At 43.8% G+C, this 25,566-nt stretch overlaps 1 protein-coding gene across 3 annotated transcripts in view; it reads left to right on the top strand.

The window, feature by feature from the left end:
• Window positions 1-25,566, top strand: part of LOC147660921 (myocardial zonula adherens protein-like) — a 500,869-nt gene that overhangs the window by 71,403 nt on the left and 403,900 nt on the right. For all 3 annotated transcript variants that reach the window (XM_086951427.1, XM_086951426.1, XM_086951425.1), the window contains exon 2: window positions 2,195-2,281. In XM_086951427.1, the coding sequence (XP_086807553.1) occupies window positions 2,195-2,281 (87 nt within the window). The remainder of the gene's footprint in view (window positions 1-2,194; window positions 2,282-25,566) is intronic.

Here is a 25,566-nt window from a genome sequence, read left to right as displayed (position 1 = left end):
GAAGCCAGTGGAGCTCCTTCCTGGCTAAGGTGGCTGAAGATGCTTTCGGAAGCTCCAGAACAAAGCGAGCTGCAGCGTTCTGGAGAATCTGCAGACGATGTATCAGTCCTTTATTGGCTTCCATGTACAGGGAGTTACAGTAGTCCAGTCTTGAACCAACCAGGGCGACTGCAACCTGTTTACGCGCCTGGGGGGAAAGGTAACCACGGATTTTATTGAGCGTACTGATCACGCCCCAGCAGGTGGCCACGGTCCTATTGACTTGCAGGGACATAGAGAGCGCGGTGTCGAATAGAACTCCAAGATTTCTGGCGGAAGGGGAGGGAGTGGGGCAGTTGCCAAGAGAAGAAGGCCACCACTCGCTCGACCACAGATTTTGATTCTTCCCAAACACCAACACCTCCGTTTTTTCGCCGTTTAGTTTGAGGGAGTTTATAGTCATCCAGTCTGCCACAAACTGCATGCAGACCCTGAAATTAGCGGCTGCTGTAGTGACAGAGGTGTGGGTTAGAGATACCATGATCTGGGTATCATCTGTGTAGGATACCACCTCCATCCCCTGAGATTTAACCAGTCTTGCAAGGGGGGCCACATAGATGTTGAACAGGGTCGGACTCAAGGCCGACCCTTGTGGCACCCCACACTGCAATGACTTGGCAGGGGAGAGGTGGTTCCCAAGCATAACTCTCTGTTCCCTTTCGGTCAGGAAGGAATTTAAGAGGCTCAGGGCCGGTCCTGAAACACCAGCTTCCCTCAGCCGAGATGTAAGAATGGCGGGGGATAGGGTGTCGAACTCGGCCGTGAGATCTAAAAGGACCAGAACAGTAGTTTGGCCAGAGTCTACCTTGCGTCGGATGTTATCGACAACACAGGTAAGAGCGGACTCTGTGCTGTGATGTTTTCTATAACCGTGTTGAGTGTTATCCAGGTATTCCGAGGAATCAACGAAGGAGGACAGGTGGAAATTCAGATGAGCCTCAAGCATCTTCGCAGGTGCTGGAAGGAGGGAGATTGGCCTAAAATTTTTCAACAAGGTCGGATCCAAGGATGGTTTCTTGAGAAGAGGTTTAACAATTGCTTTCTTCCATATAGGGGGGAAAGATCCTTGAGAAATGGCCTGGTTAAGGACCTGAAGCAAGGGAGGAAGGAGGCAATTTCTGCATTCTTTTAGTTTTTTAAGCGGTATCGGATCAAGGGGGGAAGCTGATTTGGTCCTGTCCAGTAGTAGGTTCAGTGATTCAAGGGATAATGATGGGAATGTTGTGAATAGATAAGACGGATCTTTGCCAAGTGAATCAAGACTAAAAATGTCAGATGTAATTTTTTGGTCAAGAGCACTACAATGGGCTTCAAGAGAGACATGTATATCGTGAATTTTACTGTGAATTTTACTGTGAAAGAAATCGGAGATATCGTTACAAGTTGTTGAGAGCTGACTACCGGGTCAGGGAGTGAAACAAATGTCATCACTTCCTGATACACCCCAAACTGCACTAGAGTCTAATGAGTCAACGCAAAAAAAAACCATGCTAGTGATGCGCGCACGTATAAATAAAAAAAAACACGCTAGTGATGTGCGCAGCAGCACGAAAAAGTTAGTGATCCCGCTAGAAGGGAGGAAGATGGTGGTTGCGCACGTGTACGCTCTTGTGAACGCAAGTGCTAGGCCACCTGGCAGCACTTTTAAACCCAGATACTAAATGTCTCAGTGCAGCGCATGCGCTGGCTCAGCGAGACCTAAACATTCTCTAAATATGAGCAGTGGAAGGATACCAGTCGGTCACTATCAAAAGGATGGTAAAGAGACATTGCTCCAGGAGAGGGCCACACACAAGAGTGGGAAGGCAAGCCATCCAATAAGAAACAAGCAAGTGAGTATCAATAGAGCCTACAAGTGAAAGGCAATGGCTGACCCACCGCTCACTTTAAGTATTGAGATAGCCCACAATGGTACAAGCTGTTTTTAGGGCATACCTAAGACTGTAACAGAGACAGGGCGGAGGTTGATTAACATCCTCTTTGAAATACGTTCACTGTTGTTAGTCGTCTAGTTACATATAGACGTACAACTTTAAGCAGCAATCATTTAGTGTAAAGATGTGGATTATATTATAAGTCACTTGGAGTCAATTACTGGGACATTTTTTAAGCAAAGTCATTTAAATTAAAATACATTTATGGTTTTCTCTCCAAGGGTAACATTTGCCGACTACGCTTAACTCTGCCTGTTGATGATGCATCAAATTCAGAACAAAACGATGTTAAGGAGAAAACAGAAAAGGTAAGCCCTGTATTGTTTGTTGTCCATAATTAAACCTTTCTCCTGATTTTCCATTCACTTGTTTGTATGTAGATTTTTTTCAAAACTGCTAAATCATATCTGATTTTTTTCTGAAAATGGGGCACCTGAAGTTTACCCATAACTTTGTCTTAGGGTTTCTAACTGCACACTATGACCGGAAAAGTTCTATGCGACCTTTGAGAAATTCTGTCCACTGAACATAAAAGTAATAATGACCAATTACAATGCGAACTTCAATGTTGCCAATATGTTCAATAAAACCGGCCTCTCAGGAATGTTGCCTTCCCAGCATTAAACATCAAAATTGTCATATGTAATAAAGAATTAATGGATTGCCGCTTGTCTAGGAGCAGCCTGTCCTTGATCACACAGAGCTTGAAACATTGTGTAAAAGATGTAGACGTGGGGTGTGACAAGTACAGGTGAAACCACTTTGAAAGGATTTCATGGAGTTAGGCCGCTTTTTCCAAGCTGTAATTGCCTAGGAGGTTTGCTGAACTGGCCCTCGCCCTGACCTGGGCCTACGCGGGTTTGTTTGATTCATTATAGCACAATCTAGAAGAATGTAACTTTGTCATTTATTTGTTTTTTGTAAAATGAGCAGAGATGCTAAACGATCTATCCTGCAACTTTAACAATTAAAGAGGAAAGAATACTTTTATAAAGTCCATTAATTAACAAAAATTTGGAGATTTGTGTGCATGGAAACATAGCTATTTACTGTTTTGTTTTGGTTGGCCACTGTTAGCTTAACTCCATTTTGGCATAAAAAGGAATAGCAAGAATTAGTTGTGAATCTAGTAGCCGCTTTGAAGAACATATTTATGACTCAATCGCGTGGTAAGGGTGCCAGGTATAAGCAATGAAAATGGACTCCTAAGTGCTCAATAGGTAGTAAAATGTAGCATTACCCAGAGAGTCCATAGGCCTCTTAAGTCTTGGGGCCCGGTGCTACTGCACCTGCTGCACCAGTGGTAGCTACACCCCAGTTAGGGCCTGATCTACAGTTTGTTTAGAGGACGGATATCCCGTTTGCTGTATTACAAGTGCATTACAGACTATGACACTTCTAGTAAGGATATATGTCATATTAGTATCTGCTCTTGCACCTCATTGTTCTTGAAAAGCCAAAGGAAGTGCCAGGAATAAGGTGCCAAATTACTTCATTTAAGAAAAAATGTAGCCGGGCTGGGCATTAGGCAGACTGATGCCAGAGTTCGACCCGTGCTTCTAAATGCATTGGTAACATATGTTTTGTTTAGAAGGTTTATGACAACCGTCATTTATAAAGATGTGCTGTTCGGCAAGGTATTTAAGCATTTCTATTTCAATATCCAGTTGTTAGCGCCAAGACTGAGGATGTACAAAATCTGTTGAGAGTAACATATTGGCATAGCTTGCTTTTCTTCTTCCTAGCATCTGGCTTCTTACTTAGTTACTAGTCGTCTGTTTTGTGCGGACAAAATATATATTGTATTATTTGATATGCAGATATTATGTGCTATATTGTTTCGTATGTTTATAATTGTAATATGGACTTTTGAAAAAATGTTTAGAGAAAAAAGTTTCTACAAAAATGAAAAGATTTTGCTTTCCTAGAACATACACGCTGTGCTTGCAGGTTGTACAGGAAAATAGGCATCCGAACAAAGGCTTCATTGTTTTCAAACTTCAGAATAATTATGATATCTGGCATCGTATGAAACTCGAGAATGTTTGCACATAGTTCTGACTTGAAGTTTCCTAAAGTTGTACTTTTACCCCAGCTATGAGCTTGACTCTTTCCCAGCTGAAGGACAAATGGTGGCGGTGTTTACCTTTTACTTGTTGGTCTCTGCCAAAGATCACTTCACGCATTGTTTCACAGTGACTGTCCCAGGCGGTGGTTGGTACGGGCAAGAAATTCTCTGTACTGGGACGTACCTGAAAACAACGTTATGGAAGATGCTGTTGACACCGGAGGCCAGTTTTTAGTCTGTAATAAGGAGCGTCTCTTTTCAGTCTGCCAACGCAAGGAAAATGAGAAGAGACTACCTGATGTAACAGAAACAAGGGACAAATGATGAAAGTCATTGTTATGGCCATAGAAATCAGACTGGCAAAGATAGACTGCTTGGCTTAGAGGGCCGTCCAGGCGATGCAAAACTTCAGGAGTAGAATGGTCGCAGAATCTTATGAGAGTCTGATGGGGTCCTCTTCAATACATTTTTGGGCTTGCAAACGGTTATTTTAGGCTTCTGAGGGAAGTGTGCTTTCCATATAGATTGACTCTCAAACCAGTAATGGGCCACCTGTTACAGCTATGGTGGTGTATTAAAAAAGTGAAAATGTTGAGGACTGGTTTATTTACATTTAAAATTGATATTGTAACTAGATGAAGGTAATGCTACAGCTAACTGCCATTCAGAGTCTCATTCATTTACAAAAAACAAAAAAAAGAATTTAAGGAGATTTTGGGGTGCCTTCCTAGACCCGAAGCAGCAAAAAAACTATTTTTTAATATGATGAGGAATGTGGGAAAGTAGTATCTGCTTCTTATGGTTACCCCCACTTTTTGCTGATGAATCACTGTTTTTGGACTCGTCTGACTGGGATCCTGCTATCCAGCACCCCAGTCGATCTGCTTTCTCCCTTAAATTGCTATGTTAATGGGGTACCCTTATCAGTCCCTAGTATATGGGGCCCATGTACCCAGGGCATAGGTACCGCAGAGGCCTCCCATGGATTGAAGCATGTATTATGCCACTCATGGGAGCCATTCAAAATGACACTACAGGTCTGCTACTGCAACCTGGGTAAGCTAGTTCTTGCACCACTTACTTAGATGTAGGTTCACTATATCTGTCTACATCACTGCACTTAAAACCTATCAGTCACCCCTATGGCAGGCCTTCTCAATCCTGAAGGCAGGGTGTTGAGTTTTTTTCCTTGAGAGGATGCCCCTGCATGAGTATGGCCCGTCTGCAGCCTTCGGAGACTATTCTCTGGGATTGTCTGTGATGTAGCCAGACATCTTGGTTAAGGTTCATTATAACCGTGCTGTAAATGCTAACTTTAAAACTGCTGCGTAGAAACATGTTGTGTTCTGTGTCAAACACCTTGGTATCATACCTCCACACCAGTAACTGGTGTGGGAGGTATGATTCCACCCTTCAGAAGCAATCTTTGTGGGGTCACTGGTCTACCCAGTACCAGCTTTCTCGACCCAGGCAGCACAAAATGGGCGCTGGTGGCCACAGACACATTTCGGCCCTCCTGCTGCTGAGCCAAGCTTGAGCAGGGGAAGGCATGACAATAGGTATCATGTCACAGGGAGGTGTAAACACCTCCCAGACAGGGTTTAGTGTATTGGGGCTGGGTGGGTGCACTCTGAGAGTGCCAGAAAGTCTGCACTAGGGGCACATTTGGTGTCCCAGTGCATAGTCCAGCTCAAACCAGTTCTGGAAGCCATTGGCTCCTGCTCTGGTGTGAAACTGGACAAAGGACATGGGTGTAGCCACCCCTCTGTCCTGCCCCTCCCCTAGAAGATTCCCCATAATCTGTCCAACCCTCTCCCATGGGTATAAAGTGGGTTACCTGGCTAGAGGACATTAGATTTTACCTGGACAAGATTCTGCTAAGAAGAAACCAAGTACTTCAACTATCTTCACAACGCTGGACGACTGTAGAATCTCCCTTGGAGTAAAGGAGTACATCCTCTGCACTAGCAGGCACCTAAGCGCATCTGACCGGCTTGCTACTCCCAAGTTCCTGAGGACTCCGAAGATTTCAGCAACACAGGAGGTGGGTTTCCGAAGGTCCCTGAGGTCGATCTTCCCTCTCAGCAATTCTTAGGCCAATATCCCTCGTGGGGACTGCGTGACCCGAAACCCCTGTGCACCGCGTACATTTGCAAGTCCATATGCTTGTTGGCGATTCCTGAGCTTGTGCATTGGACTCCTTGTAGTCCTGACCCCGAGCAGTATTTGCACCAAAGAACTCCTGCCTCCTCACACAGAGTGCTCTGTGGGCTAGTACTTTGCAAACTTGCTTGAGGTCTCCTCGCGACTCCTGGTCCGTTGGCCTGTGGGTCCTGGCGAGGGTCACCTGGTGTATTTTTGGGCTTCCCTGGTTTCTCCAGACGTGCCCTGACTCTCCAGTGCTTGGAGAGTCCCCTGGACCTTGCTGGTCCACACAGTGTCCTCCTGCTTGGGTTGCATTTGCCAGGCTTGATTGATGCTCCAGCCGGACACGGACCTCTCAGCACTCGACATCCTTCGTGGGACAGCTCACCCCCGGCTCCTGGTCATCCTAGACGTCTCCGGGTCCTCGTGGCTGAAGAGTCTAGCATCTCCTCATCCCACCTGAAGCACCCGACATCGGTGGGCATTCGACACCGAGCCCCTGGACACCTGAAGTGACCCAGACTCTGTCCCCTGTACTTTCAGGTTCTTTCCTTCCAGAATCCAGGCTTGGATTCCACCCGAAACCTTTCACCTTCGCGTCAGTAGTACTTCTTCTCAGCACCCCATTGAAAACGACTGAGGTTTCCAACACCACTTGACCCCTATGCACCCGGCTCCTCAGGGATAGGTAACTCTGGTACCTTGGTACTCATGGGTGGGTTGGCTTTAGAACCTCTTAAGTTCCAAAGAGTTTGCTTGAAGTCTTTCTAGAAGTGTCCTTAAACTGTAACTTTGCAACCGCGACTTTCCCATAGAGTTGTACGGAGCACGCAGTCGCGTTTCCTCACTGCACCCATCCTCCGTGGGCTCCCTGTGTCACTACCTTCCTTGGGGTCCCAACGATTCTACGTGCTTTAGGCACTGTGTCTAGTCAAGTCGTGATTGTTCTACCATTTTATTTAGTATATGGTTCGGCCTCCCGCTGTGTATTGTGCTTCTTATGACTGTTCTTTTGCTCCAGTATTGTGTGCTTTGTATTCTAGCCTCGTGTAGAGGATAGTAGAGAGTGGTATATTAATAAATACATAGGGCCAGATGTAGGTGGCCCAATACCGGTCGGTAATGGCGGAAATTACTGAATTTCGGCCATTACCGACCGGTATTTGGCTTTTGAGATGTAGGTGGCTTGATTCCAGGATTCGGTATTTTACCGAATCGGTAATTCAAGGAATCAGTAAATTACCGAATTCTTAACATACCGATTCGGTAAATTACTGAATCCGTAATGTAGGGAGCACTCCAGTTAGTGCATTCCTGAGTTAAGGATTCGTTATTTGCCACCAACTACAAGTTGGTGGTAAATATCGAAAACCTTTGAAAAAGCAATTATTTTGCATTTACAACAATACGATGTGGCAGACATACATGCCCTTAGGGAATGTTGTGTGCCACATGTGCACCCATGCACTATTCAGGGGTGCAACAGGGTGTCAATGTGACACCCTGCCACCCTTGAAAATGTTCCCCCTATTACCAATTCGGTATTTACCGACTCGGTAATACTGAATAGCTTCCCATTCATTCCTATGGGCCTCCATACAAGCGATAAGATCTGGTACAGCAACCGGAGCACCAAGAAGGTCCTTATCGCTGCCACTAACCACATCCCAGCCCCACTTAACCAGGGTCAGACAACGGCACTGATCCTCCTAGATCTCACTGCAGCACTTGACACGGTCTTCCACCACAAACTCATGGCAAGGGCTGCACATCATTCAAATTCATGGAGTGCCCTCAGATGGATCGCCTCTTTCCGCCCCTGAATGAACTTAAACAAGTCCACCTACCACCATTCACCACTGTACATCATCTGTGAAGTACTTCAAAGATCTTCGATCACCCCTACCCTCTTCACCACGTACATGATACTACTAGCCAGCATACTTGCAACCCATGGACTCAACATCATATCTTTTGCCAATGACACACAACTCCTCTTTTCCCTCTATGACCAAAACCAACTTCCACAACTGCGACAAATATCGCCAACTGAATGAAGGACAACTGCCTGAAGCTGAACACGGAGAAGACTGAGGCACTGATCTTCAGCAACACAACCTCCCCGCAGGACGCCTCCTGGTGTCCCATGGAACTCTGACCTACTCCAACCCTGACTGGCGATGCTAGATACCTAGGCATCATCCTAGGCAACAATGACATCCCGGGTCCACTCGGTCTCTTCCTCCTGCTTCTTTATCCTATGCAGGCTTTGCAAGATCTTCAAGTGGCTACCCCAGAACTCAAGATGCACAATCAGCCAGGCGATCCTGGCCAGCCAACAGGGGTACGGGGACGCCCTCTATGCTTGGATTGTAGCCCACCTCCTCCGCAGACTTTAGGCCATATAAAACACAGAGGCCAGACTCATTCTCGCCCTTCCAAGACAAACCCACCTTAGGGAACATCATTGGCTCCCCTCACAGAAAAGATGCAGTTCAAACTCCTGATCCACACATTTAGGTCCCTACACAACTGCGGACCAGTCTACATGAAACATTGCCTGAAATTTTCACTAGCCCGCCATACACTTCTGCTCTGCCTCCATCTTGCTAGTCTACACCTCTAGATCCGATGTAGCGGCAGTGGAGTACGCTCTTTCTCCTACCTAGCAGCGAAGACATGGAATTAACTATTAGGTTTATCAAAGGAGGGAAGAGGAAAACGTGTCCATTTATTTCCCCAGGTAATATCGAAGTTAATCAAGTGAAAAATGGACACTTGTAACAGATCCAGACCATTGGTTTGGAAAAGGCTATGGTACCCTCAAAAGACCCAATGTGGATAGATTTGTGCGGTATATATCGTTCCTCCGCCCCTACATTGTGGTTCGTTGGCAGTTATCATTGGGTACCATAGATGGTGTGGGTGCCTGCCTCAGCCAGAGGCTCCTCTGGTCTGGATTGCAGTGGCCAGAGAAAAAAAATGTTTGTGCAAAAAGTGATAAATAATAACTGTTAAAAATAAGGTCAGCACCTGAGAAGATTTTAATGAAATGGTGTTGATCTTATAATAAAACCAATGGGTACTTCACCTAAATCAAGTTACGGGATCCAGAAGTATGATTTTACGTGGGTGTCGACATGTTTCAGCCCCCCTTGGCTCGAGGAGTCTACGGGGCTTTCGTCAGGACAAGTAGGGACAGACAGACATAGAAATTCTACTCACACGTATTTAGTGGAGTTCAAATGCAATGGTTGGTCCACAAAATGTTAGGACCCCCCTTTTTTTGAAAGTCTCAGCCCCCTTATGTGGGAATTCGCTGCTTCTATCGGGTGGTTCAGAGCCGCGCGGTTAGGATCCTGCACCGCTTGTGCTGGCTCTGCCCCCGGACCGGAGCGGTGCAGGATCCTAACCGCGCGGCTCTGAACCACCCGATAGAACCAACCATTGCATTTGAACTCCACTAAATACGTGTGAGTAGAATTTCTATGTCTGTCTGTCCCTACTTGTCCTGACGAAAGCCCCGTAGACTCCTCGAGCCAAGGGGGGGCTGAAACATGTCGACACCCACGTAAAATCATACTTCTGGATCCCGTAACTTGATCTAGGTGAAGTACCCATTGGTTTTATTATAAGATCAACACCATTTCATTAAAATCTTCTGAGGTGCTGACCTTATTTTTAACAGTTATTATTTATCACTTTGTGCACAAAAATTTTTTTTCTCTGGCCACTGCAATCCAGACCAGAGGAGCCTCTGGCTGAGGCAGGCACCCACACCATCTATGGTACCCAATGATAACTGCCAACGAACCACAATGTAGGGGCGGAGGAACGATATATACCGCACAAATCTATCCACATTGGGTCTTTTGAGGGTACCATAGCCTTTTCCAAACCAATGGTCTGGATCTGTTACAAGTGTCCATTTTTCACTTGATTAACTTCGATGGAATTAACTATGCCTACGTCCCTAGACCTTCCCATCTCTTCCTGAGTTCCAAAACTCATTAAAGACCTGGGTCTTCGGCTGATCACCTGGACCCTTCCAGCACCTGGATACTCTCACAGGTGGCAAGTTGCGCTCTTCAAATTGACTGCTTCATTGAAGAAGCACAAAGCACCAAAGGTTAGGCCTTACTCTGCTAATGAATACACTGTTCTATTAATGTATTACTTTCCCACTAGATAGAGGCCTTCTCCCACTAGTCTAGCAGGAGGCACGGACAGAACGATCTTGGCATAGAAATAATGTGTGCCCGGCCTCAGAGTCGAAAATCATCCTACTGTACTTCTTTGTTTTAGCTGCACCTGCTAGTAAAAGTCCATTATTGGCGGGACTTCCTTGGTTCCAAAATTTACATAATGTATCTCTGTTTGCTGAAGGCAGTCCTCTCTGCAACACCCCTTAGCGACTGGGCAGACGGGGCTCCGCTCGAGTGTATCTGAATAAACATATGCTTGGTTTGTATTCTCTACTGTCTGACAAACTCTTCCCTTGTGTGGAAGGCTGAGAGGTGGTTGTGAGTGACCCAATTTGGGCTAATTCCTTCTAAACCGAGGACACCTACAGGTGCTTCAATGTGGACATAGTGTTGAGGCACCTGACTGGGTCGATTGACTTCTGGAAGATGCTGCCCTGGTGATCGGACGTGGCTATTGCCAAGATTTTCTTTTTCACACTAAATGGACTTCTTTCGTCATCTCAATAGTCTGTTAATTTCTCTGGTGTGGGCCGGGCAGCACAGCTGAGTCACCCTGTCAATACTTAAGAGAGACATGAAGGAGGGGGGACTGGTGCTGCCGGATACACAACTCTACAGTTTCACAGCACACCTTTAGTATGCAGCTCGATGGCTAACGGACACGGATAATTGAGAGAAGATGCAGTTGCAGGGTATGAATGACGAGGATACCTTGCCACGCCTATTGATGAGAGGTGGCCACACCTGCGACCCGATACCCTATTTGGTGCAGCATATGGCACAGGTGTGGGAGCTGGCAGTAAAAAAGGTATTGTGCAGGTCCCCCTTTGACAGGGAATTACAGATTTGGGACCTCAAACTCTTTTGGTCCATAGCTCAGGACATGTCCAAGGAAAGATGGAGGGGGGATGCCTTTTGGTGGGGCACCTCTACCCTGGGGAGACTTCCCTCACATTTCAGGATGCACAAAGACACCTCAGACGTGGGGCAGTGTCACTCCTACCACTATGTTTAGCTGGAGAACATGGCGATATGGTGTACCCACCCGGCGATTCCACCTCCTTCTCATACACTAGGAGGTCTGATTAGATGGGGCGAGGGCAGGAACCTTATTACGCTTTTCTACAAAGCTCTCAGGGAGGATACCTCTAAAATACTTTACCGGAGGAGGATGGCTTGGGAGACAGACCTGGGCAACCTGATAGAGGATTCAGATTAGGACCCAACATGTGGTCTGGTGCGAAGGGTGTCATGCAACTATAGATTCAAACTGCTGCACTTCAATTTCTTAAACTATACATATGGCACCTGTTGGGCTCCACAGAATATACCCTATTAGAGCAGCAAAATGTGCTCACTGCGGGGTGGAAGGTGCCATCTTTCTGCATTTGGCATGGCAGTGTACTGAGAATTTAAATTAATGGAAGGAGGTGGTCCCTAGAGTGGGGGGGAAGTAAGAAGCATCGAGATTCCTTGCACGCCGGCAGTGTGCTTGCTGGTGATGGTAAAGCAACACCGCAAACGTTAAGTGCTCTACACATTTTTGCATCTAGCATTGCTCCTACCTAAACGGACATTCACCAAAGGGTCAATTGGGTTCTGGGTGTTGAGCAGAGGCCTTTGGGTTAGAGATGTGTTGGAGTTGGGGACAGTGGAGGTCATCAGATCTCTCTCCCGCATTGATGAGGGAGCTCCAGAGGCAATAGAGGCTTTGAGACAGCTTTTGGAGGAGTTTACTATATATAGCAACTTGGACTCTGACCAGGGTCAATAGATTGGTTATTCCGAACTTTGGGTACACTGATGTCCTCCGATGCCGTCGCCTGATGTGGACGCATTCAATGAACACATTGGTATGGCTTGTAGACTTGGTGTACACAGTGCTGTTCTATGTACTGCTTGTAGGGCACAGGGAGGCTAGGTGGGGAAAACGCGAACTGCGCAGTTGATATGCACTGAATGTCATCTTTCCTGTTTTGTGAACAACAAAAACGAGAAATAAATGTTTTAAAACAAAAATTCAATCCCCAAGGTCCATTCGTGTTTATATCTAGATTGTACCTCAACTTTAGTCTTCTCAAGTTCCTTTCTCTATTACTTCCTTTCATATCTCTTTGGATTGAATCCATGATGCAGTACTTAATTTTGATTTCATCACCATTGTGAAATTTCTGGAAAGGTCATGCTACTGAGAAACTGATATCGGCATTCCTGATGGCTCTGAGAGGCTGTAGAATTCTCATAGGGACCTTGAATGTGGTACTCCCCACATATAGTTTCCGGCACCACACTCCAGGTCCATAATAGAATTCTACAGCATCTCAGAGCCATCAGAAATGCAGACATGAGTTACACGATAGCAAGAAATTTCCAGAAATTACGCAATGGTGATGAAACTAAAATAAAGTACTACATTATTGGTTCAATTCCAAGAGATATTAGAGGAGGAAATGGAGAAAGAGATTAGAGAAGACTAGAGTTGAAGTGCAATCTAGTTGTAAACACCAAGGAACCTTGGGGATTGAATATCGATATTGAATTACATAGGCACCTCTGATTATTCAAAAAGGCCCTCCCCTTTAGATACAAAATCCATTTCTTTGAAAGATGTAATTATTAATTTGTGTGTGTATTGAATAGATTTTTGATTTCTTTTTTGGATTTTAATAGCAAGTTTTTAACATTTTAAAAGCTCCATTCATGCTTCATCACGTCCAAGATCGTTTGAGTACAAGAAGTGAAACAAACCTATTAAATAGTGCAATATTCCAGAATTGGATTAAAGGAGATTTGAACCAAGATTTTTTTTTAATTCATATGTTTGCTGTATAAGCAATGTCCTTTATAATAACTTTGAATGAATGAGGTTTTTTTGGTTAATGTTTTTGAACATTGTTTGTATTAATAGGTAGATGATTTGTATGAATTAAAAAATGTAATACTTTATAAGGACGTTGACGGAAAGGGTATAACTTATAACGTAAAACAATGTTGGTGTGATTATTTGAATTTTTCTTTAAAATGCAATTCAAAATGCTGTTTGCAGTGATGGTGACCAAGGTATTGAGATGAATAGTATTTTGTATATGCACAAATATGTCACATTGGTATTTAGGGGTCTTGCTGGTCTACTCTGTAGCAGTTCACAAATACATCTGGAAACTACACGATCAGGAGTACCAGCAACTGTAATATATTCCCTTACTCTACTGATAGTTGGTGAACTCTGCTTATCATTCCTCAAAAACTTGCACAGCTTGATATCATTGTTACTCTATACAAAGACTTGTACCGTTCGATACCATTTCTACTCTCACCATGGAGGGAAGTTAACCAGAAAATACTTGTTTTTCCCCTTTTTATGCGGTCTCTAATTTCAAATTCATATTCAGTAAATGAATGTAGAAGTGATAATCTATCTGAAATATGAATGATTTAAGGTTCAATTTGATGCATTATTTTCAAAACCAAAGCAAATCTAGAGCATTGCTAAAATTTAGAAAAAAATTGAAATCATAAGTTAATTGAAGGGAAACTTATTCCTAAAAATCCTGCCCCGACATGCTCCTTCACATTTCTGTATTGTGGCCGAAATAGAGATAACTTAGAAGTTTTATGCTAACACTCTTCTTATTGGCACTATTCTTCTATCACTCGGGCCCTACTACAGTTGACCACAGCTGATGTTGGGCTGTACAGGCTGCACTATCACCCTGCTTTCACTTCAAAAGGTGAACAAGGATGCACAGGCAACCTCTTGAGCTTGCAAGTGTGAGTTAACTTTATTTAAGATCACATTGCTCTATTCATTGTGAAATAATAGCTCCCAGTGATTCTATGAGAATTGAGAGCCATCTCCTGCACGACTGACAATCTAGCTTCAGATCACGCTGCAGCATGGAGACCACTACCTTACCCATCATAGACCATTCCATCCTGACAACAGATGATCCCTGCCTCCTGATATTGCTGGAGCTTTCTGCTGTGTTCAACACAGTCGACCATTCTACCCTCATACGCTCTCTCAAGTCTGGAATGGGATACACTGGCAGTGTCCGTTACTGGTTTTCCTCCGACTTTTCCGACAGCACTAGTTTGTTCACTTGGGCACTCTTACGTCACGAAAGATACATATCCTCTATGCAGTCCCCCAGGGTTCCATACTGTCCCATGTCATTTTTACCTAAGATATGGTAGTAATAGTAGCACAACGTCAACTAGAGGAGTGCGATCCTCGTAACAATGTCATTTGAGAAACATCGATGGAAAGCCTCAACCACATCATTGTGCTATTCTTCATCATAGGAGATTCCATCCCACCTTGGTTCGATGATTACCAGCAAGGTGGTCTCAACTACAAGATGAGTGTGATCCAATAATCGGTACTGGATAAACAAGGGATCCTTTTAATTCATTAAAACTTCCTCGGTGAGAACCCCAAAAAATCTTTGTTCAAAGGGTACACCAGGAAGGATTAAAAAAATCAATTGGATGTGGCCAGAGATATCATCTCTTGATCATACTTCCTAGCAGCATATTTTGGCCCCTATCCATAGCCCAACAGAAATTTGGCTCATCGTTTGGGTAAATAGGATTCTGTGGATGTCAAGGTCCTGACTCAATCCATGCTAGATATAAGAGCAGATATTACCTTACCAAGCGTCTTATGGGAGCTGTCCTGAACTCAAAGGATTTGGGCTCAACTAGTCTCAAAGGAGAGGGGGGGGCACTCCCTGTAGTCACACATTCATCAAGGAGGTGGACCCATGTTCCCACCTACTTCTTTCTCTGCAGAACACATGAAAACCAGTATCCAACTAAGGTGGGATGAAATTGCCTATGGTGAATCATGCCAAAATTGATGTGGATGAGGCGTTTCCATCCTTTTTCCTCAAATGACCCCATTAGGATAGCGGTACTCCACTAGTTGATGTTGTGCTGCTATTAATATAATACATTTGATGTGTAATATTTTGGTTTTGAAGGCCAAATAGTAGTATAATTCCTCTTGCTCTCTTATTGTGATAGAGCCTTCTCATCTTCATTCTTTACATGGAGCTGCTTGGTGCTCTACTCACAGATAACAGCATCAAGATTTGCTAATGTGCTGATGATACACAACTTTGCCTGAAAGTATCCTCTGCTTCAGATGTCTAATTCCTCAAACTCTGTGTGCACATCATCCCCACCTGGGTATGAAGCACCTCCCTGAATATCAACCCATCCACAACTGAATTCCTGTTATTTTCCCAGAAAAACAGACACTAAACAGTACAAACATTGTTCAATGACCTGAAACTTGACCGATTCGAACTCCAAGTTTCACCGAATGCCAAGTCACTTGGATTCGCCCTTAAGACCAACCTCATCCTCAAGGAACATATTGGCATAAACACATATTCCCTGGTGCCAGCTCTCTCGTCTAAAGAAAATGAAACTGTTTCTTCCAGAAAGCAACTTCAGAACCGCTGTACAAGCCATTGTATTCTTGCATTTGGATGGTGGTTCTCCAGGGCCTTCCAGACTCCACACTGGCACATTTACAGTAATCCTGCGTGCCACAGCATGTCTTACACAGGGTCTAAAGAAATATGATCACATAACCACCATCCTGATGGAACTCCATTGGCTCCCCTTACTGACCCGTATCCTCTTCTAAACCAGCTGCATCACTTACAAAGCCATCACAACTAGCACCCTCCCCCCCTCCAATTTATCATGCAGACAAGCTCACCATCTCCTGCGGTTCTCAGTACATCAACTGCCAGGACAACATCAGACTGAAGACTAAGAAGTGTAAAAATGAAAGAACAAGGTTTCAGGCTTTTTCCATCTGTACACCCATGATCTGGAACACCACCCCCATATCCCAGTGCTGCTCCAATTTAGGAAAGAATTGAAGATGCACCTCTTTAGCCGCATCGCTGCGGCGGCTTTTCCCGCTGTGTGCGGCACATTTCAAAAAGCTGCGTTACATGACGAGCTCAGCTCATCATCAGCACACGACCACCGTGGCTGATGACGAGCTGAGCTCGTCATCTGCCGCGAAGAGGTTAAAGTATGTTACATCGTAGTGCATCAGATGCCTACATACCGGCTACCTCTCCTATCATTTGTTGACTTTATACTAGTCTGTGACTCTGTACCGCACTTTGCTGCCTTTTCGTCATGTTTGCACTATAGAAATACCACATAGATACATACATACATACATACATACAGCTAAAGTGCTTTTGTGATAGATTTATAAAGATGTTTCTCAATCTGCACAGGATCATAATAGGGGAAATGTTAAGCTTGCATAAAATGTAATGTATGTTCGTACTTTAAGTTGCACATAAAATATAGCTCAAGTGCAAAATGTACTTTCTTGGATAGCTCTTCCCCCCCCACTTTTTCAGAAGAATATAAAATGATCTGCACTTAACTGCATCTCGCTTTCCCTGAGCTGGAATACTTCTGCAAGAGAAGACACAGCACAGTCTGGGAGCAAAAGCATTTGTTTGCATAATCTGAAATCACTTCTCTGTGTTGCCAAATGAATGGAATCTGCACCAGCAACCTAATCTCTCAACTATTCTGTCTGACCTTAAGAGATTATAAATACTCATCCCACAGCACTCCTGTGGGATGTGTGCCAAGTAGCCAGCAGAAATGGTATTTGGAAGGAAGAGAAAAACAGATCTTTCACAAAAGACAGTGTCTTCTTCTTTGATGCGCCAGTGTGCAAAAGACATGACCAGGCAGAAGAGAAATAGTAAGACCTATGTTGACAGGTCTAACTGAGGCAGATGAGAAAAAGTCTTACTTCTCCTACTATTTTTGTACAAGCAAAATGGGTCCGAAGTGAGCGACTCCCATTTGACCCACCGATTTGCATATTGACTGGCATCAAATGATCCAGACTCACAGCATGAAGACATTAACAACCTCTCACAAACGTTTAATTCTTCAGATTGTCTAACACAACACCTTGTGGGATCTCTCCCTAAAATGACTGTACTACAACTTTCTCCATTTCCTGACCAATTTGAAACCCCAAACCTTCTGACCTACAAAAACATGAACCCCTCAAATTAACTATGATTGTCGTAGCCAAAAAGAACATCACCCTGGGTGTTTACTTCAGGTTAGAAGAAATATGGCACATGCACTTTCAAAGCGCGCATCCATGAGGTGTTGATACAGTGAAGACCGGGGTCCAAACCAACCCATGCTAAACGCCTAAAAAGGGCAGACCGGGTCCCAGGGAGCTCCTGCATTACGAATATGTTGCAGAGCTTGATTTGCCTTTGTAGGTCTTTAGGATCTGGCTTGACAGCACAGCGGTCATTAGACAATTATGTGAGCATCACTAGAGAGGGGATGTGGCTCCGCTAATATGTTGGTAGTCAGGATTACATGTTTTGATTGGGCAGAACTTGTGTGCTTCCAGAAAGTGCTTGCCCTCCTCGCAACTGTGATCATTTTGTTTATTTATCCAGCTGCCTAAGCTTGAACTTTCAGAGGCACGCACATTACACTGGAGTGCTCTTAAAGTGTCTTAAATAACTAGATTATTACGCAGACTGGAGGAATGCAGTCATTAACGTACATGGATTTTTAGGTCTGGCATTACAATGCAATTGTCACTTGACCTTTTAACATACACCAATATTTTTCTACAGTTCTTTGCTTTCACACAAGCTTTCACACAAGCACATAGCTATTCCCATTCTATTTACTTGTAATGTGCCCCATGGCCATACAATATTTCTTTAAAGCCAGCCCTATTGGCATTGCCAATGCATGTTTAGGTTTACAGTATAGTTTGTTTGAAGCACTCTGTGTGCCAGTGGTTTAATGCCATTCAAACAAAAGGTGTGCACTGCAAAAAGCAGTGCAATAGGCCTGCCCTTCCTTCTGCAAACTCAGGGCCAGATGTACGACCATTTTTGCATGCACAAATGGGTTGTTGAACCCATATGCACATGCAGAAACAGCATGGGGAATGTACAAACCCTATATTGCGAGTCCCAATTTTTTTGCAACTCGCAAAATAGGGTTTTTTGACACACTATTAGCAAGGGGGCGTTACTTTCCTAATAGTGCGTGCAACCCTATGTAAGACTGTTTTGCATCTGCAATTGTGGGTGCAAAACACTCGCAAATACCACCTTCTTCAAGAGAGTGGTAATGCACTCACAAAAAGGAAGGGGTCCTTACGGGACCCCTTCCCCTTTGCAAATGCAGGGGAAAATATTTTTGAAGGGTAGGCAGTGGTCCCAGGGACCACTACCTGCCCTTAAAATGTGAAACGAAAACGTTTCAAATGTAAGTTGTTTTTACATGCATCCCGTTTTCCTTTAAGGAAAACAGGCTGTATGAAAAAAAACAAAAAGCTGCTTAATTTAAAAGCAGACCCAGACATGGTGGTCTGCTGAGTCCAGCAGGCCACCATACCTGGAAGGGCCAGCCATTCCCAATGGGGTCGCAAATTGCGAGAGGCTCATTTATATTCATGAGCGTATCAATTTGAGACCTCATTGGGATTCGCTAACAGTGTGAAATACACTGTTGTACATTGGAAATAGCGCCTCACAAATTGCGAGTCACAAAAAAATCGGAATTTGCGAGGCGCTATTTCCACAGTCATACATCTGGCCCTCAGTCTCTTATTTGCGAGCAGCAAATGCTTCTGCTCAATGCGGAGCTGTCTATCCACATCTGTACCTACATATTCAAGTGTTTATGTGCATCAAAACTACCCTTAAAGTAAGCTAGAGAAACCCGCTGAACTGACCACTTGCCAAGTCACTTGGATTCGCCCTTAACACCAACCTCATCCTCAAGGAACATATTGGCATAAACACATATTCCCTGGTGCCAGCTCTCTCGTCTAAAGAAAATGAAACTGTTTCTTCCAGAAAGCAACTTCAGAACCGCTGTACAAGCCATTGTATTCTTGCATTTGGATGGTGGTTCTCCAGGGCCTTCCAGACTCCACACTGGCACATTTACAGTAATCCTGCGTGCCACAGCATGTCTTACACAGGGTCTAAAGAAATATGATCACATAACCACCATCCTGATGGAACTCCATTGGCTCCCCTTACTGACCCGTATCCTCTTCTAAACCAGCTGCATCACTTACAAAGCCATCACAACTAGCCCCCTCCCCCCCCCCCTATTTATCATGCAGACAAGCTCACCACCTCCTGCGGTTCTCAGTACATCAACTGCCAGGACAACATCAGACTGAAGACTAAGAAGTGTAAAAATGAAAGAACAAGGTTTCAGGCTTTTTCCATCTGTACACCCATGATCTGGAACACCACCCCCATATCCCAGTGCTGCTCCAATTTAGGAAAGAATTGAAGATGCAACTCTTTAGCCGCATCGCTGCGGCGGCTTTTCCCGCTGTGTGCGGCACATTTCAAAAAGCTGCGTTACATGACGAGCTCAGCTCTTCATCAGCACACGACCACCGTGGCTGATGACGAGCTGAGCTCGTCATCTGCCGCGAAGAGGTTAAAGTATGTTACATCGTAGTGCATCAGATGCCTACATACCGGCTACCTCTCCTATCATTTGTTGACTTTATACTAGTCTGTGACTCTGTACCGCACTTTGCTGCCTTTTCGTCATGTTTGCACTATAGAAATACCACATAGATACATACATACATACATACATACAGCTAAAGTGCTTTTGTGATAGATTTATAAAGATGTTTCTCAATCTGCACAGGATCATAATAGGGGAAATGTTAAGCTTGCATAAAATGTAATGTATGTTCGTACTTTAAGTTGCACATAAAATATAGCTCAAGTGCAAAATGTACTTTCTTGGATAGCTCTTCCCCCCCCACTTTTTCAGAAGAATATAAAATGATCTGCACTTAACTGCATCTCGCTTTCCCTGAGCTGGAATACTTCTGCAAGAGAAGACACAGCACAGTCTGGGAGCAAAAGCATTTGTTTGCATAATCGGAAATCACTTCTCTGTGTTGCCAAATGAATGGAATCTGCACCAGCAACCTAATCTCTCAACTATTCTGTCTGACCTTAAGAGATTATAAATACTCATCCCACAGCACTCCTGTGGGATGTGTGCCAAGTAGCCAGCAGAAATGGTATTTGGAAGGAAGAGAAAAACAGATCTTTCACAAAAGACAGTGTCTTCTTCTTTGATGCGCCAGTGTGCAAAAGACATGACCAGGCAGAAGAGAAATAGTAAGACCTATGTTGACAGGTCTAACTGAGGCAGATGAGAAAAAGTCTTACTTCTCCTACTATTTTTGTACAAGCAAAATGGGTCCGAAGTGAGCGACTCCCATTTGACCCACCGATTTGCATATTGACTGGCATCAAATGATCCAGACTCACAGCATGAAGACATTAACAACCTCTCACAAACGTTTAATTCTTCAGATTGTCTAACACAACACCTTGTGGGATCTCTCCCTAAAATGACTGTACTACAACTTTCTCCATTTCCTGACCAATTTGAAACCCCAAACCTTCTGACCTACAAAAACATGAACCCCTCAAATTAACTATGATTGTCGTAGCCAAAAAGAACATCACCCTGGGTGTTTACTTCAGGTTAGAAGAAATATGGCACATGCACTTTCAAAGCGCGCATCCATGAGGTGTTGATACAGTGAAGACCGGGGTCCAAACCAACCCATGCTAAACGCCTAAAAAGGGCAGACCGGGTCCCAGGGAGCTCCTGCATTACGAATATGTTGCAGAGCTTTATTTGCCTTTGTAGGTCTTTAGGATCTGGCTTGACAGCACAGCGGTCATTAGACAATTATGTGAGCATCACTAGAGAGGGGATGTGGCTCCGCTAATATGTTGGTAGTCAGGATTACATGTTTTGATTGGGCAGAACTTGTGTGCTTCCAGAAAGTGCTTGCCCTCCTCGCAACTGTGATCATTTTGTTTATTTATCCAGCTGCCTAAGCTTGAACTTTCAGAGGCACGCACATTACACTGGAGTGCTCTTAAAGTGTCTTAAATAACTAGATTATTACGCAGACTGGAGGAATGCAGTCATTAACGTACATGGATTTTTAGGTCTGGCATTACAATGCAATTGTCACTTGACCTTTTAACATACACCAATATTTTTCTACAGTTCTTTGCTTTCACACAAGCTTTCACACAAGCACATAGCTATTCCCATTCTATTTACTTGTAATGTGCCCCATGGCCATACAATATTTCTTTAAAGCCAGCCCTATTGGCATTGCCAATGCATGTTTAGGTTTACAGTATAGTTTGTTTGAAGCACTCTGTGTGCCAGTGGTTTAATGCCATTCAAACAAAAGGTGTGCACTGCAAAAAGCAGTGCAATAGGCCTGCCCTTCCTTCTGCAAACTCAGGGCCAGATGTACGACCATTTTCGCATGCACAAATGGGTTGTTGAACCCATATGCACATGCAGAAACAGCATGGGGAATGTACAAACCCTATATTGCGAGTCCCAATTTTTTTGCAACTCGCAAAATAGGGTTTTTTGACACACTATTAGCAAGGGGGCGTTACTTTCCTAATAGTGCGTGCAACCCTATGTAAGACTGTTTTGCATCTGCAATTGTGGGTGCAAAACACTCGCAAATACCACCTTCTTCAAGAGAGTGGTAATGCACTCACAAAAAGGAAGGGGTCCTTACGGGACCCCTTCCCCTTTGCAAATGCAGGGGAAAATATTTTTGAAGGGTAGGCAGTGGTCCCAGGGACCACTACCTGCCCTTAAAATGTGAAACGAAAACGTTTCAAATGTAAGTTGTTTTTACATGCATCCCGTTTTCCTTTAAGGAAAACAGGCTGTATGAAAAAAAACAAAAAGCTGCTTAATTTAAAAGCAGACCCAGACATGGTGGTCTGCTGAGTCCAGCGGGCCAGCCATTCCCAATGGGGTCGCAAATTGCGAGAGGCTCATTTATATTCATGAGCGTATCAATTTGAGACCTCATTGGGATTCGCTAACAGTGTGAAATACACTGTTGTACATTGGAAATAGCGCCTCACAAATTGCGAGTCACAAAAAAATCGGAATTTGCGAGGCGCTATTTCCACAGTCATACATCTGGCCCTCAGTCTCTTATTTGCGAGCAGCAAATGCTTCTGCTCAATGCGGAGCTGTCTATCCACATCTGTACCTACATATTCAAGTGTTTATGTGCATCAAAACTACCCTTAAAGTAAGCTAGAGAAACCCGCTGAACTGACCACTTAGAACTAGATATATACTGAGAGGAAGGAGTCCCAGTGTCTGTAAATTAATGTTTAAACAATCAAAGCAAATAATTAACAACACATTGAATGAGTCCACATTGTTTTAATCACAACAAGACTGGGTATATTAAATATACACAAGAGTAAATCATTAAGTACAATTGGTTGTACAGTGCCCCAAGAGGGATAGGGAAGGTGAAGGTAAGTGATCAGGTGAGGATGAGGTAGTGAGGAAGAATAAGTGACAGTAAAATCAATGAATCAAAAACACTATTTATTAGTCATATACAGTATGATGGACCAACAGTTCATGATAGTTAGGTTAAGGGATCATACTTCACATAAAACAGTAAATGAAGCAATTGATGGCGTGAAGTTGATAGACCAATGGGCGGTTGTCGACGTTTTGACCCTCTAAGTAATGCAGGGATTAGTTGAGCCCTTGCTGTGGGGTCTTCATCAGGACAGAGAACGGGGGCAGGCAACCTATTTAAGTATATAGAATGCAGAATTGTAATTCAAAGTAATGGGATGTGTCTCATGATAACTAGTTCGTGCACACATATTAAGGCAATTTGAATGGAAATTAATCTCACATTATCATCAAACTAATATTAGGTGCCTAAGAGATTAGAAACAATTGATTGCAGAATTAAGCTTGAACGAAGTGGGGTATACCTCGTAATAACTGATTGACGCACACAGATTGTGGCTTTTTGGATGGAATTGTAATTGAAAGCCTTTACTAAAAACTCAATTAGTTAAAACGGGATCAAGTGGATCTAAAATGAAGGAGTCAAGATCACATTGGTAAAAACGAGAGATAAGAGCCAGAAAACGGCCCGGAGGCTAGCATCGGCTAAATCACTAGTACATTTGTGCCCCAAGGAGTACCTTAATATGCGATATAGAATGGCGGGGTCGCAAGTCTTCAATCAGTTGGATCCTATCCTACACGTAGCATCTAAAATAAAACATGTAGATCGGGACTTAAGTGGGTCATAATGTACCATGATTCTGGCATTTAGAACAATCACGGTAGAGATGTATTACACAGTGATTTACCATGTGGTAATTATCAAAATATTCACTGAGTTGCTGCGAAGGGTTAATGAGGAGACTGTTGTTCCTGCGGGTACACGGAGGGGAAAACGCAATCACTCTCTATCCATATACTAATGAATGAGATGAGGTACTTTGAGAAACGGATTGACAGCTTACCCGGGGTTGGGAACCCGCGTCAGAGTCCGGCCATAATTCAGGGATCCGGAAGTGCTGAAACGAAGATGAAGTGGGCATTACTGACTTAAATAGCTACTATCAAGGGCCAGATAGTTACCACGAGGAGCGGAGTTGTCCCGCGGTGGTGAACTTACTTGGGAAATGCCGATTCAATCGTGCAACGGACGCCGCTCGCAGTCGGAATGGCAAACTGTTGTTCCTGTTTCTCATATCACCATGGTAATCCTACCACGTGGTGTGAGCACAGCTAACCGATATGAAAGAAAGACTCGCAACAACGCAGTCAGACGAAGGAAATTATTTACACAAAGGCGATTGAATAAATCCTTTTAAAAGTGTCAATTGTCATCATTAAAATGCACATAATTGTGGAATATGAAAAAATATATTCGGAGACCTTGGATATTAAATGCCCCGTAAGAGAGCCATTAATGTTGGTATACAAATGCTTTAGTACATATCGTCATTCATAGATTGCCACAAGTCAGGGAAAAGTTGTAGAATGATAACAACCATCATTACTGATTAATACTATCATTACATGCACGGTCAAAGTAAGTAATTAAATTATTTGTATATAATACTGTTTTTATGTCCTTTGTATGATTTTAATCGAATTGAATAAAGTTAATTTGACTGACTGACTGAAGTAATTAAAGCGAACAGTAAATTGCTATTTGTAAGGGTGGTGTACCTCCGACAGTGGGGTAAAGACCATTCCAGAACAACTAAGGTTCCTGTTCACTGTGGCGCACCTCTCACATGAGGGTGTAGGCCAGTGCATTTCAAGATGGTATTAGTACATAGATTGATGGAAATTTAAACTAGCGTTGCCAGCAGTGAGAAAGAGCTGTCATGCTCATTAAGACCTGTCTCAATTGAGTCAAAGAAATATATCCATTTGAGTTCACGTGTATTTAAGATGCCTGTAATGTTACCACCCCGTGGGCCCAGAGTGGCTTTCTCTATTACCACCCATTTAAAGTCGTCCAGGGAATGCCCTGCACCCTCAAAATGGTCTACTAAGGGAGCCCCCTGTACGTGGCATCTAATCCTGCTCATGTGCTGAAGAATCCTCGTTTTCACTTTCTGCTGTGTTTGCCCAATATAGATTTTATCACACGGGCAGATTATGGCGTAGATCACATTAGCCGAATTACAATTGCTATGTGTCTTAAGTCTGATTTTGTGTCGGGGAAAACTGAAATTCCTTAGTCTGGATGGTGGTGTCACAGGCTTTGCAGTGTCCACATCTGGTATGTCCAACCACAGGGGGCAGATCCCACAGTGAGGTGATAGTCGGCTCCTCTGGTAATGGAAGTAGTGACCGTACTACAAAGTTCTTGATGCTTTTAGCTTTCTTAAAAGCATGTAGGGGAGTTTGAGATTGGTTGATGTCATCCGATATAAGTTGCCAGTGCTGATTGATTATGCGCTTGATCTTGTTGCTTTTCGTGTTAATGGTGGTAACACAGACAATCCTCTTATCCGATTGATCACGTTTGTCTTTGACTACGAGTAGTTCATCTCTGGGGTAGTACCAGGCACGTTTGCGTGATTTCTTCACCAGACGTCTTGGGTAACCACGTTGATGCAGTCGATTTGCGAGATCCTCTGATTGTGTAAAGTAGTTTTCTTTACTTGAACAATTCCTACGAATCCGTAAGAATTGCCCAAAGGGCAAATTGTCACGGAGCGCCCTTGGG

The sequence above is a fragment of the Lissotriton vulgaris genome, unplaced genomic scaffold, assembly GCF_964263255.1.
Source record: "Lissotriton vulgaris unplaced genomic scaffold, aLisVul1.2 SCAFFOLD_371, whole genome shotgun sequence".
NCBI classification, from domain to species: Eukaryota; Metazoa; Chordata; class Amphibia; order Caudata; family Salamandridae; genus Lissotriton; species Lissotriton vulgaris.
The sequence above is the reverse complement of the archived record's forward strand: the minus strand, read 5'-3'. Positions and strand labels throughout refer to the sequence as shown.